General features: G+C 36.4%; 1 protein-coding gene across 2 annotated transcripts; it reads right to left on the bottom strand.

Annotated features, from left to right (window-relative positions):
* Positions 1-3,872: 3,872 nt before the first annotated feature.
* LOC131021852 (GPI ethanolamine phosphate transferase 2) lies at positions 3,873-14,380 on the bottom strand. 2 transcript variants are annotated; one of them, XM_057951173.1, is made up of 17 exons: positions 14,174-14,380; positions 13,967-14,063; positions 13,697-13,741; positions 13,426-13,593; positions 13,238-13,322; positions 13,042-13,148; positions 12,096-12,176; positions 11,199-11,251; positions 11,024-11,126; positions 9,789-9,923; positions 8,133-8,229; positions 6,855-7,053; positions 6,653-6,746; positions 5,541-6,548; positions 4,894-4,986; positions 4,502-4,785; positions 3,873-4,216 (listed from the first exon to the last, which is right to left on the bottom strand). In XM_057951173.1, exons 1-17 carry the CDS (start codon positions 14,317-14,319, stop codon positions 4,111-4,113), a joined length of 2,901 nt encoding a protein of 966 aa, XP_057807156.1. In that variant the 5' UTR covers positions 14,320-14,380; the 3' UTR covers positions 3,873-4,110. The 2 variants fall into 2 exon arrangements, with proteins under 2 accessions (XP_057807156.1, XP_057807155.1); XM_057951172.1 differs by having other exon boundaries at positions 6,855-7,056.
* Between the last annotated feature and the right edge of the window lie 179 nt (positions 14,381-14,559).

Below are 14,559 nucleotides of genomic sequence, written 5' to 3' on the forward strand. Positions count from 1 at the left end.
AGAAAAAGAAACAGAACGAAGTGGAGTGAGGTAAAGAAGAACATGAACCACAAAAATGTTTACTAATTAAACACACTCTTTCGGTAATAACTTGCAGTCTGCTTAAAATGTGTACCCCAAAAAAAATTCCATAAATTAGTCTAATTAAGAGGCGAAAGATTGATTGTATTTCAAAAAAAAATTGAAGAAGCTAAGAATGACGATATAAATCCAGGTGTGAAACGGGGTCCAACACAAAAAACACACCCCTTTCTCCTGAGAATGAGACACAAACAAATTGATAGAAACTAGTTAGAGAGGGCGTCTTCTTCAAAAATTAGAGGTGAGAAATCATGGCGTCTTTGTAATTGGACCTTTTTTCAAAAGAAAATCATCGAATCTTCTTCAAAATTCATGGTGAAAGATAAATACCAAAGAAATTCAACCAAGGGCAGGGGTCGACAAATATGGAGAGGTCGGCAAGGGCGAGAGCGGGGCGGCGAGATCGAGGGTGGTGGTGAAGTATTGCAGGGAATTGGGGGTGGTGGTGGTCGACATCGGTGTTTGGCAGGCGGTGGTAGTGAAATATTGCATGGAATGGGGGGGGGGTGGGTGGTGAACGAGATCGGCGACGGCAGGCGGTGGTTATCTTCAAAAATTAGGGAGGAAGTGATGGAAATTGGGGGCAATTGTGTCAAAGAAAAATTAAACAAGATATACTGTAGCATTGAGCATCAGTAACCAAGGGTCTCGGTTATGACCCTCACATTTGTTTCCCTTGAGAAACAATGTTTTTAGCTCGGGCCCATGCCCAAATACGGGCCTCCCTCTTTATTATACTACCTTTCAAATAGAGAAAAAAATCTAGTTAAGCATGTAATGAGGCCTCCACTTACCTATCAAATTGGGCCTAAATGTGCATACGAGCCAATAAATGCTATATCCAATATAATCTAAAAAATGTAATATATTTATATTTACTTTTGTATATTGTTCACGATAGAATTCTTTTTTATGAATTTAATATACAATACAATATATGAGATGATGAACTCATGACCAAATGGTAACACAAATCTCATATTTATATTTACTTTTGTATATTGTTCACGATAGAATTCTTTTTTATGAATTTAATATACAATACAATATTTATTATGGTCTCTAAATTCATAAGCCCAATAGAGAAAAGCTCTTCTTTTTTATATGTTCTGCATCAAATAGTGCAACACGTTTATAGCACTTGCTGAGTAATTTTTGCAAATTATTACCATGTACAAAAGAAACTAAATGCTTTAATTTGGATAACCAAATAAACTTATGTAAGTCCTAGAGAGGTAATAAACTTTTCCACATATATATAAAAAAATACACAATAAAAACAGAAGTGAAGCAATTTAATACACATATGGATGAAACCACATTAAGGGGCATTGTTAAATAATATTCACATTGAAACAAGCAAGCCTTGACTAAAGAAAATGTAAACAAGTCTAAGTCAATTCCATACACTCTACAATAATAAAACAATTATCACCAACCTCGATAATAAAGGGATGTCACTCTTACTCAATTTTCTGCTTTCACTCCTTTTTGTAAATTCACTTCTCAGAGACAGTTCTACGCTATAATCCAATCATGAATTTAGCTCATTGCATCCATCGATATTTACTGCAGTTATGTCATTGCTACTGATAGTAAAATATGAGTTTGAAAATGTTGCAATTTTGAGTTTATAAGGAATGAGAGATAAAGAGTATCAATAAGAATGTTTTTATATCAAATTCGGACAATAATTCACCGATCGACCACGAAGTATGAAATTTTTAGTTAGAGAGAGAAAATCTTTGTTAGAGAGATAAAATTAAAATGATACTATATGATGAAAAAAAACAATAGGGTCGGATGACCCTATTGAGCATACAAAATCAATATTTAGCCTTCAATTGAAAAAAGACAAATTTTTGCCATTAATTAGGCAATATACCTAATTTGCCCTTTTACCCATCGCACTGCAAAATCCACAACCGCAACGGCATCGACGGCCGCTCGCCCCAGCAATCGCTCTAGCACTCCTCGATTTGCTCCGCCGCTGCTTCGCAGAGGCGGATGGAGGGCTCTTGCATCAAGCAGCCGCGGCTGCTGACGCGGCGGAGAAAGCCAGCGGCGCCGCGGAGGCCGAGGAAACGGGAGCGATTGTTGGGGCTCTGGTCGCCAATCAAAGGTGTAGTGTCGACGGCGGTTGCCGTCGTGGGCGACGACAGGCTGTCGTTGTTCGACGACATCGTTTCGGTCGGGAGAATTTCGAGTTTCTGGTTTTTTCTAATTTTTGGGTGTGTCAGTGATGATTGTTGTTGCTGTTGTTTCTGTATTTGTGCTGCACGTATGACACTATTAGTGTAATAAGTGTCAAAATGACCATTTTAAACACTTCCCCATAGGGTTTAGATATTCCATTTAGGGTTTAGATTATCCATTTATGGTTTAGATGATGCTGTTGTTTTTGTATTTGTGCTGCACGTATGACACAAATGATAGTGCCATAAGTGCCAAAATGATCGTTTTACTTAGTTTTATTTTGGATTTCCGTTGGCACTTATGGCACTAATAGTGCCATAAGTGCCAAGATTTTACTTAGTTTTATTTGAATTTTCCTTGGCACTTATGGCACTAATATTGTCATAAGTGCCAACAGGATCATTATCTTGGTTTTATTTTGGATTTTCATTGGCACTAATGGCACTAATAATGCCAAAAGTGCTAACGAAAATTCAAAATAAAACAAAGTATAATCTTGACACTTATGGCACAAATAGTGTCATAAGTGCCTAACTTGACCTGGCACACGACCCGCGTGCCTGATCCTACCCAGTCCGCCTCATTAAGGGTAAAAACGTCCGAAATCAATAAAAATGGCCATGTTTTTTCAATGAGTGGCCATAAATTGTGTTTTATGTTTCATTTTGGCTACTTCAAAATTTTACTCTAAAAAAAAATCATAGTTGAATTATTTTTATAAAATGCGTGTTGCTTATAAGATAATGAGAAAATAAGTTGGGATAAAAGAACTTATTTTTTGGGGAGCTTATAAGTTTTTAGAGCTTATTTTTATAACTTATATTTGCCAAACACATTGAAAGATAGGGGTGAGCAAAACCGGACCAAAACCGACGGACTGGACCGAACCGGTCGGTTTCGTCGGTCCGGGCCGATTTTGGTCCAGTGATTGGTCCGGTCCGGTCCCATTTTCATGGACCAACTTATGGTCGGTTCGATTTCGGTCCGGAGGAGGCCAAAACCGATGAAAACCGGACCGAATCGAATATATATATATATTAAATATATATTTAATATTTTTATTAATATTATTAATATTTTAATTATTTCTAATATTCTAAAACCCTAATTCTCTAATATTTTAATTATTTCTAATATTTTTATTAATATTATTAATATTTTAATTATTAATATTATTAATATTTGAATTATTGTTGTTAAACAGGTTAAAATATGTGTAAAAAAGTGATTTTTGGGTTAATTTCGCAAACTGCCCAGTTTTTTCGATTTTGGACCGAACCGGACCGAGAACCGACGGCAGTTTCGGTCCGGTTCCGGTTCGGTCCTAGCGTTTACGTCGGTCCGGTTCGGTCCTAAAAATCTTAGAAATTCGGTCCTCGGTTTTGTCGGTCCGGTCCTGTTCGATCCGGTCCGGACCGACTGCTCACCTTTATTGAAGGAGCTTATAAGCTCCTAAACAACTTATAAGCTGTTTTAAAGAGCTTATAAGCTCAACGAAACACATATAGAGATTGGATTAATAGAGGTGGGAAGTTACGTCTGATTATCCAAAAAAAGTAAATTTGACGTACGATACGATTCTCGTTCGCAACAAGTGAACAACTCTTCAGTATATAAATTACCCTTAATTGATAAGTACAATTGATAAAAATAACTGTTGTAAATCATTTACACCCAAAGGTAAATCATAATATTGCATCTACATTCAACAAGAACCAAAATTTGACATCCTTAAATCTGTTTCATGTAAAACTCAAAGGAGCTATCGTACATTACGTGTAGAGTTGCTTGAAACTTGACTCGACTGCTCGATTCAAGAGTCCTGAGATTCATTCATGCCACTCGAAAAGTCCTAACAATGCATGCGTAAGTTACAGTCAAGGCCATGATCAATACACCAATGTAGACACAGGCCGTTGTGCCACAAACGTAGAGATACCTGCAAAACAACGATAACTCATAACTCGTCAACAAGAATCATTTGGGGAGTTACATTCTCACTTTACCCTTTTCTTCATCTAGAATCTATCATAAACAGTAACCCATGCCACGTTTACCAAGAGGCGTCAATGTGAGAGATTCAGAGATTTGTAAGTAATAATAGCTTATCAAGATTCGACCCGAACGCCATTGCTTTAGGTGTCTAACAGCCTAATTCTAACGTAGAACAGATATCAAAATTCAAGAGTCTCCACAAAAGAATCGACTTTGAGTGAAAACTTACTTTGGGGAGAAGACGCTCCAAACAAATAAGTGGTTTCTCATTAGAAGCAATATGATTGTGTATGCGAGTAGGACAATGGAATTCAGACCGAGTGGAACTAGACAAGGATTCCCCAGTGTGGTCTTCAGAAGATGCCCGAAACAAACATCCCGGGAGTTGGCAAGTGCTCTTGTATCCACCACGGAAACATCCATCAATGTGCTAAGAAGAGCTAACATTGGGGAGGCATATGTGATAATAAACATCAAAATACCAGAAATCACAGTTGAGTGGCTCGACATGCCCTGGGAGTCATCAGAACAGAGACATGGAAAGAAGATACACAAAGAGTTCAGCCACACATACTTGAGAATCAGAACATAATTGCAAAACTTTAAAGGTAAAAACCGTACAATGAAAGCCCCAGCAACATCAATTGTAGCAAGAGTGTTGGTATTACCAAGACCAAAGTGGCCGGCCATTCCCAAGTAGTACAGAGCAGCAACCTGAAAAGTGCAGCCATTCATGATTTGCAGATATACTGTAGTTTATCCAACAATGTTAGCAGATATACTACTAATGGAGTTCGCAAACCAACATTCAAAAACAACCCACCCTCTTTTACAGTCAAAAACATGAGATGTATAGTATAATTATTTTTTAGAATTTTCCCCGTTTTACACTCCAGGAGTTTCATTCTATGCACAATTCCAATATAGGGCTAAAAAAAAAAGAGGAGACTACATTTGGTATTTTCGCATTCATTTACATAAAATTTTGTCATTGTACATGTACTTTTTGTTGTCAGACTTGGTTTAGAGATGCATGGCCAATCTCAAGAACCAAATTTTAATGCAAATAAAAGTCTAGAGACTCAATAAAAATGCAATGACCAAATTATGCTGCAAGTGAAAGTGCAAAATCAGTTAATATTTATACATAATAGTGCAGGAACTCATTTTCTCATTAAAAAGGAAAGAGAGAAGTGAAGAAAGAAGTGAAAAAATGTAAGGATCTAAAGATGTATTTTTCCATGTAAATATATTGAGATTTAACTTACCTTAACCCAGTGCTTGAGATGAATGCCACCCTCAGAAAAATAGCGTAGGGTAGCCAGAATTTGCACAAGAAGTAAATATGTGGGCATTGAATTTATAGGCTGTTGCAGCAGAAGTTGTAATAAAGACCAAGAGAATACAAAACACCAGCCAATTACATATATAGATTCTCTAATGCCGCCAAACTGAAGCTCACATTGACTTTCTTGTAAAGCATCATCAGATAATTTTGAGATGTCTCTAGCGGTTTTAGGATCTCTGATTAGCATCAACCACGGAAAAGCAACAAGGATCCCCACAGTATTAATCCCTATAAGTGCATAAAATATTTGAATCATTGCAGTACTCTGAATGCTTGAAGATGTGAATGTGCCATCTTGGTATTTCAAAATTTGCTCCAAAATGATCAGCACAGGAACACAGTAAATCAGCAGTAAGAACAAGACTAGCTTAGTTCTCAACCGCATTGCCAAAAGAACAGCTGAACATGTGACACTAACAAGGACCAATGATAACAAATGCAGGGACTTCATAGGAACAGTTCCTGCCTGCGCAAGTAGCTTTGAAATGTCTGGTAGATAAGACCAGTTGACACCACCCTGATGCCAGCCTCTGAGAATTCTCCTACATAGTAGAACTGCAATGATGCAATATATGCTATGGATTATTCTTACTTTTTGCCCCGACGTCAAAGTGAGTGCACTGCCATTGGTGATGGACTGTATAGCCTTTCTAAGCAAGATCAAATAAAATGAAGAAGTCATGAAGTGCCAAATGTATTGCTCTTCCTCTACCATAGAACTAGAAGCCATACTTAATACGAGGATAAACATTACAGCCACAATAAATTTTTCCTCTAAATGCCATGTGTGAGTCTTGTCATCAATACAAGACACGTATTCACTTCCCTTGAAATTATTCTCTCGCCCAAGGAGGAAAAGGAGGCTCATAAATACCAAACATGATAGAAGCATTGCTGCTATTCCCAGTGCAAGTAGAACAAATGGCTTCTGTAATACCATGAAACAGAGGGCACAACAAGGAAGAACAGAGCTAGGTATTATTATTTCCTTAGAAGAAACTAACTTTCAGAAGTAAGAGAATTTATACGTACATCAGTTGATCTGCTTGATAACCACTTGCCGGCAATTCCAAGGAAATCATGATATGCCATAACTATGCTCCCGTAATCATCTCCATTGATGGATCTATTTGGAGAATAAAGAAAAAGAGTCTTACACATTTTTGCTGTAGTTGGATTATTTATATTAAATTTGTATGAACAAATACATGTTTGCAAGATGCTATGAAGATACCTCACAGAATTTTTCGATTTCCAGGATTCGTGGAGTTTATTTGCAGCTAAATATGAGCAACAAAACCTCTCTGCACCATCATTTTTACCATTTGCAGACTCACATAAGAATCTTTCACATTCAAATTCGGCGAAGTGGGTTTGTAGTAGCCTCAGCAATTGCCAAGAATTTAGCTCTAGTATCCTCAGCTGTTGTTCAGCTTCTTTATGAGTAAGATGAAAGAGAAACACACTGATCATAAAACGGGCTAGTGACATGGAAAATTAATTGAGAAAGAGTGTGTGTCGGTGTGCGTGTGTGCAGAGTAGATCGAGTCCTGAACTCCAGCTAGGATCGACTTTATGACAAGCTTAGGTGGTTTGATACAAGATAGATACCTCAATCTGAAAGCTTTCATCTAGTAACTACTGTACTATGTTTCTCTACTATCAGCTTATGAATAGAAATGGTCTTAGTCTTACATATCTTTTGTGTGCTATCATATTCATGGGCTTCTTAAGATGTCTTTTCACTATATGAAAGTGAATATACGCCTTTATTAACAAACAATTAAGCATATCAAAAACTGCTAGGCCATGCATGATGCATCTGTATTCTAATGCAAAATCCTGTCTTTTCTGCTTGTGGAAGTTTTTTTATTTCTATTTGGAAACTAATCCATAGTCCTATTGTCGAATTCATTAGCAGATCATGCACACCAAATCTAGCAACTCTACTTCTCGTCAACAGGAATTCACATTCTACTTTTAGTGTCTGCTATTGGCCACGTCAAAAGAAAGAAGCACAATCATGCCCTTCAAAAACTACAGTCAAACATGATTGTCATACTGGTCTAGCAATTCGCAGACTCGAAGTTCTTCTAGTATCAGCTCATATGAGGCCTTTTAATTTTTAACATTAGTATAGCAGAAGCATGCACTTAAGAAACTACAGTCAAACATGACTGTGATGCTGGTCTAGTAATTAGCAGCTCATCTAGTATCAGCTGATATGAGGCATTTAATTTTTAACTTTAGCATACTTGACCCTCATTGTTTGAGGCGGGTCTTTAGTTGGAAAAACAAGTTTTCCATTCAGTTGAAGAAATCCAAGCTTAAATTCTGGAGTCTCCTGGAACAACTTATTCGACATCCAACCAGGGAACAACGTATTTCACTTCTGCATTTGACTTTAAAATGCACATAAAGTATCTAAAGTATAAAAGGCTTCAAGAATTGAAGAGGTGCAACATAGCAAATGAAACACATTCCTGATAAGAACCAGATTATAAAATAAAACCTTTGAGAGATGAGAAAACATCAGTCATCACAGTGCCAACATTATTTTTTGGAATTGGTACACCAAAGAGGAGAGCCAATGTTGAGGCGATGTCAACCTAAAAATCCAGAACAAGATGAAGATGCCCTTTATTAGCACTAGCATAAAAAAATCATGTGGTAATATCCCTATAAAAATGAAAGTAATAAGAAATATGTCAGGGAAACTTGCAAGGCATAGCAATATAACTTAGCAAACTGTTCTACAGATGGTACATATTAACAAGGTTATAGTTTTCAAATACATCCATCAGTATTATAGAAGTTCAATACAAGGAGAAGAAAGCACGCACTCCAATCAAGAATATTTAACTGTCCAACTAAGGCCTCAGATAAATATTTCTACCCCACATCTTCCAGTGAGTTAGAAAAAGAGCTCATGGACTTCATGCTAATCGATTGTATCAATCTTACCTAATTATTGCAAGTCCTCGTCCTTGAAATAAAGATATCTGCTAGCTTCCCAAAGAACCAGATGTTAAACGCTTTATTATAAACGGTATCTAAATGGAACAGAGGTTAGTTGTCTTCACCTCTGGTCATCCATGTCAATTTATAATTTTGAGACACTACAACACAAATGCTTCAGCTTGCAACACCATCCATGGACCAAGTAAATCACTTTTAGACTACAGTCTAGGCAATGGCAGGTTTAGGAGGCCCTAAATGGATTTTCATTTCCTGTTTTCTTTTCTAAAATAAATTGCAATTCATTTTTGTATACCTTGTTAAATTTGATGTTGTAATTTGGATTATGACAGAATTAGAGACTGAAATTATTATATACTCCCTCCGTCCGCCAAGATTATGTAAAATTGCTTGGACATAAGATTTAATAAAATTGGTGATGATTTTGATGTAGTAGAGAAAGGGTCCCACCACTTTATAAGATGTGTGGTTGAGATTGAATTTTAGGTGGGTTTTTTGTAAATAAAGAGTGTTAGTAAGCATAAAATATTAAAGAGTATGGTGGGACCATTGCCTTAAAAGGAAAGTGACATAATCTTGGTGGACGCCAAATATAGTAATTTTTACATAATCTTGGCGGACGGAGGGAGTAAATACTAGAAAAAACTAATAAACTAGGAAGGCTAGAGTAGCCCCTGTTCAAAGGAAGCTATTGCCTAGGTAAAGCTGGGAGATTGTTCATAAAAAAAATGGAAAGAGCTAGTACTTAAGTTGTGTATTACGTAGAGTTCTTACAAAACACCACTGCCCCAAGATATGCTGGAACAAATCGTAGAAGTTTGGCATATAAACCCAAAAGCTTTAGAGAGATAAGATCTTAATTACTCGTAGCCTCGTACTCATAGGAATGTATCTAGCCAAAGTTGGACAATCATTTGAGTTCATCAGTTGATGTGGTTTAGTGTGGGAAGATTACATTTATCATTTCGTCAGAGGTTATCTTCCATTTATACTTACCTTTTGCCAGCGTTCAGCCTTTTGAGGATCCATTAGTATTTAATAGGAGTTACTAGTTAGCTTTGGTTGACATTGTGGTTTCAGAGGGTTAATTAGTTTTGGGTGAAAAGATTATATTCATATTGATCTACTCAGCTTATCAACTACTGTCCAAGTATAAATCCAGATAAGAATTAGTTTGAAGTGGGAATACCTGGTAAGCTTCTTTACTATTTTCAGCATCAGTGATTTTTTCAGCACTAATGAAAAGTGCCAAAGAATCTGTTTCCTCGTATGAAGACCCTCCATGATTACCACCATCCGTCATGCCATGATCACTTACTACCACCTGGAATTTAAATAAAGCGCATTAAGATAGATATACAGCATTATTACTGCAAAGCTATGAAATGGCATGTGAACCTTATTCGTTGTTTATAGTAATCTTTCAAACGTAGTATTTGACAAAATAAAACTCTAACATCAGCACTAACAAAGTCAAGTAAAACCAGACAATGACAGTAAGGACTAATCCATTTTTTATTTTTACTTTCTCAATTTTGTGAAAATGCCTGTCGCATGCATGTCACACTAAGACAATGATATGACATAACAACATTTTATAGCGTTAGCAATGGGTAAACACCAATACAGAATCAATCGAGAAGAATCATGTATTACTCATTGTACAACTATCCTTCAGAACTAGTAAATCGAGATGCCTGAACTTTTAACTTCAGGAATCTAGAAAGAGCATGTGTTGTCGAGTCTCAATAAGTTTACAATTATATCTTAGAATCACAATAGAGGAAAGTTTCAGAGGGATTTTCAACATGTTTTTCCCTCTCTAACTAATTATTACATTAACAAAATTATTGGTGCAAAGATAACCATCCTGTCTTAAGACAACACTATTCTATTTTAACACGTAAGGATGCCATGCACAGTTCAGCTGCTCGTTCAAACTCAAGATAAGGTGTATTATGGTTCACATTGTTTGGATCATTTGAGAATATTTTCAATTTTCCAATGAGCATTGATCTAATATGTTTCTCTCGCAAGTATGATGTATCCTGCATTCATAGAAATGCTCCACCTTAAATAAGTAAATCCAATAATCCATGCAACATACAAATTTCTCCAATTTCAATATGGTATTTTACTATGTCCTCGTCTAGCTGAAAATATAATGCATGTAACCTTGATTATGGTAGAAAAGTGTCGACCATATCGTTAGGGTAAAATCTTGTGAAGTCAACCAGAGGTCACTGTCAGCGAAACAAGTTCATTAGGTCTAATTACCTAATCACTCAATTTAAGTTAAAGCATTTCAGATCTGATTCATTACGGTACTTCAAGCCAACATGGTGTATTATAGTAGCTAATTATGCAAAACGCAAAAACTAGTTGCGCACCAGAAATTCCAGATGAGAATAGAGCAGCACAAACCAAAAGTGTCCCTCTTTGGTTCATTTCTTGAGTTAATGTGATACTTGAATGAATCCTTTCAATTACTTTGTCCATCTCCGTCAGTTTGGGGCACATCAAGACACTGACAATGAAAAACAAGCCAGGTATGAGTACTATGTTATTTAGAAGCATTTAGCAAATTGGGAAGCATTACCTATTACGTCCACCAATATGTCCAACATGATCCAATCCAAGATAATGAAGAATCTGTGATAGTTAGATCCTGGTCAATCTCAACATAGATAAACATATTGAAGTCTGTTTTACTTTTATTATTACAGTACCTATTAGAAAAACCTCATTATTATTTTGAATTTTGATTAGTTCACCAGTAATTCTATTCATATAACTTTTTGTTCTGAATCAATGTTAAAAATAAATTAACTAGGACGAAAATGTTTAAGCTTAAATCATATGACATCTGATCAATATTCAAAAGAATAAACTATTTAAAAGAAAAGGTCAGCATACTTATTAGAAGCCAGAGTACCTTTAGCCTCTCCGAAGCATACTAATCGTATGAAGTGAATTGCAGTATCAGAGACAGAGAGTAATTTCTATTCCCAGCATGTCTACTTCACCCTTTTCAAAATTTTGAAAACTCTGGAAGTTTTCTTCCATCTCCTCCCATTTTAAATTGTATAATGGAACTATTAAAAATCTCTTAGCTCACTTCTCCGAGTATTGAAAGGATCTTTTGAGTCTTTTTCTCACCATAATTTAAGTAGAATATATATATATATATATATATATATATATATATATAATATTGTGGAGCAGTTAATAATTACAGAGACTGATGCCACTTAAAAAACTATGGTGACCAAATTACATTGATAAATAAATATTTAATCTTCAGTTTCCTGTCCATTTTGTTATGCGAGTACAATTAACTAATAAATGCTTGGCTAAGCAACAGGAAGCTTAACTTAAAGTGAGAATGATATAGTCTTATGCATACAAAATAATTCATTCTCAATCTTGCATTCAAAACATCCATAGTACAGGAGTTTATGGTCATATATGCCAAACTTGCAAAGGATAGACTTACCAGAAGATCCCAGTCAGTACAGCAAAGCTCATTTGTCAAGTGTCTCGAAACATTATAATCCACTTCAATCGTGTCTTTGACCTGTAGTAAGACCAACAAGATAGGTAAATTTTATTTGCTGAGGTAAGTCCCCTCCTCCCTCCAGCTAAAATAGATATAGAAAAGGAAAAGAGAACATAAAAATCAGTCAGAAATTTTCTTAAGAGTTAAGCATTGAATGATATTATAGCTTTTTCACACTCACATTTCTCCACCATTAATGCGCCAACTTTTAAAATATAAGACTAGTTTAATCTACTTTGCGTTCTAGACCCAAAAGTTTATTCTCAGTCAGACCAAGAAAAATAAGATTTTTAGAGAAACATGATCTACTAACGCAATAAAACTGTCATATATGTTGAACATACTAATCTATGTTTCAACTCAATGTCAGAATACAAAGGTTGGACGGCGATTACTCATATCATTTCAATACATTATAATGTAAGGTCTCCATATCTCTTGAAAACACACGCTCGCAATTTTATTTTATGTGACCAACTAGACTGCTTCCGCTTCCTTCCCAACATCACAGCTTCTATCTTTTGATAGACGGGACATATGAGCAGCAGTCTAGCGGACTATCTAATTCAGTAAACTACTTCTAATTAGGGGAAAGAAGGTAGCACGCCATTTTTTATTTTCATCGAGAAGACCGCACCACTATGATTCTCCAGGAGGTGAAGCTGTAATTAGAACTCATTCTATATCAACAAGAATTACCCAATGACTAGCAGTACTACAAATACTCTGCATACGAGTTGCAAAACAGTGAAATCAAGATGGTAAATGTGCCGAGCAAATAAAAAGAATCCTGTTAGAGCGTCCTATTGCACTCACTGAAAGCGAAGTAGCTTATTAATTGACAAGTCTAGTCAATGTTTCTAGATATTCCGTAACAACTTACAAAGAAACTGCTAACTCCATCATGCCTGTTAAACATATTTGGAAATAGCTTAAGCCATGTTTCATCACCAAGCATCGTCATTTTCCATCCAATCCTGCGAAACTGAGCTGCCAATAGAACAGAAATAAGAATGTGAAACATGAGAGGGCCCACTCGTATTGCTTGGACAAAAGTGAACAGAAAACTTAAAACTGACCAATAAGGTTATCCTCCAAAAATGCTTGGGTATTAAAATTAGAAGCAACATCAAGGAATCCCCCTATAGCTCCAGAAACCATAGCCTACATTTAGCCATCAGTATTGTTAAGAATTTTGGCTACATCTATCCTCCACTCCTGAAGCAATGAGAGTCAATAGGATAGAGAGCTACGGAAATTTGCTTACCTTTAGGCGAGGCATTGTAACAGTTGGAGGTGCAGCCTTTGCATGAAAGCCAATTGCCAATCCACTAGCCAATAATGACTGTGTATATGGCATCGCTTCCATAAAAACCTTAGGGGGAGGCTCCCCATCCTTTCCAAGAAGAAATTCAGCTGGCAATCCATCAATGACCTGAACTACAACTCGTTAAATATAGCTAAAAGTTGATAACCAACCCTTAGAAAGTAGCATTCCAACAGAATTATTTGCATTAACATTGTGAAAGTTTACGTACCATTAATATTAATCTATCATACAATGGAGGAACACCAGATAGTTCCTGCATTCACCACAACCAAGCCACATAAGCTTACGGAAATTGAGTGAAATTAACTTCGCAAATGCATTTCATAGTACTGATGCAACATACTGGCCAGTGAGAATAAAAGGTATTATCCGCATTTCAAATTAGGAAAAAATACCATCTTTGTTCAAGTAGAGTCAACCAACCAAAATGATTTGGTCATATCTGAAATCTATAACCATTTGCAATAACAAGCATCACCTGGTATAATGATTTGAGCTTTTCAGGAGGCAAGGTAGAAATATTATTATCCAAATGAATCGAATCGACACCCGGCGGATAGAAGCTCTCCAATCCACTAAACCAAACAAAGGAAACAGTGAACCCCATAAAAATGACAAAAGCAAACCAGTTAAGCCGTGGGAAATGATTGTGAAAGTTGAAGCTGAAAGGGATAAAAAAGCATACCTCATGCCGGAGAGAGAAGGCTTCACCGGAAAGAAACCAACGATGAAAAGATATAAACCAATCATCTGGATCACCACAGCTGAAACTGTGAAAAGAGTTAGCCTTTTGCATGTCAAAGAGTAGTCACTACCCATTCTTGCTGGCATTTGTCTGCTATGTTGAGCTCTCGCGATGCGTGGGAGTGAGTTTGTGTGTTGTTCAAGGCGGAGAGAGAGGGGAAGAGAAAGAGAGAGAAGAGCTAATGGGCCTCTAGGGCCGCAAATGCTTTACTTCAGCCCATAAGAAATCACTTGAGCGAGAGCTATTTCGGGCCCATATTTGCCCGAAGAATTCAATTAATATACTGGCCCATTGTTGTATTTTTATCTTTATAAATTAATTAAATA

This window comes from Salvia miltiorrhiza, chromosome 4 (assembly GCF_028751815.1).
Source record: "Salvia miltiorrhiza cultivar Shanhuang (shh) chromosome 4, IMPLAD_Smil_shh, whole genome shotgun sequence".
NCBI classification, from domain to species: Eukaryota; Viridiplantae; Streptophyta; class Magnoliopsida; order Lamiales; family Lamiaceae; genus Salvia; species Salvia miltiorrhiza.

Excerpts from the sequence above, each read along its gene's own strand:
- LOC131021852 (XM_057951172.1), bottom strand. The coding sequence starts at position 14,319 with ATGCCAGCAAGAATGGGTAGTGACTACTCTTTGACATGCAAAAGGCTA. Across the intron at positions 13,742-13,966 it reads AGCTCAAATCATTATACCAG|GAACTATCTGGTGTTCCTCC; the intron begins GTGATGCTTGTT and ends TGGTGAATGCAG. Across the intron at positions 6,747-6,854 it reads AAATCGAAAAATTCTGTGAG|ATCCATCAATGGAGATGATT; the intron begins GTATCTTCATAG and ends TTCTCCAAATAG.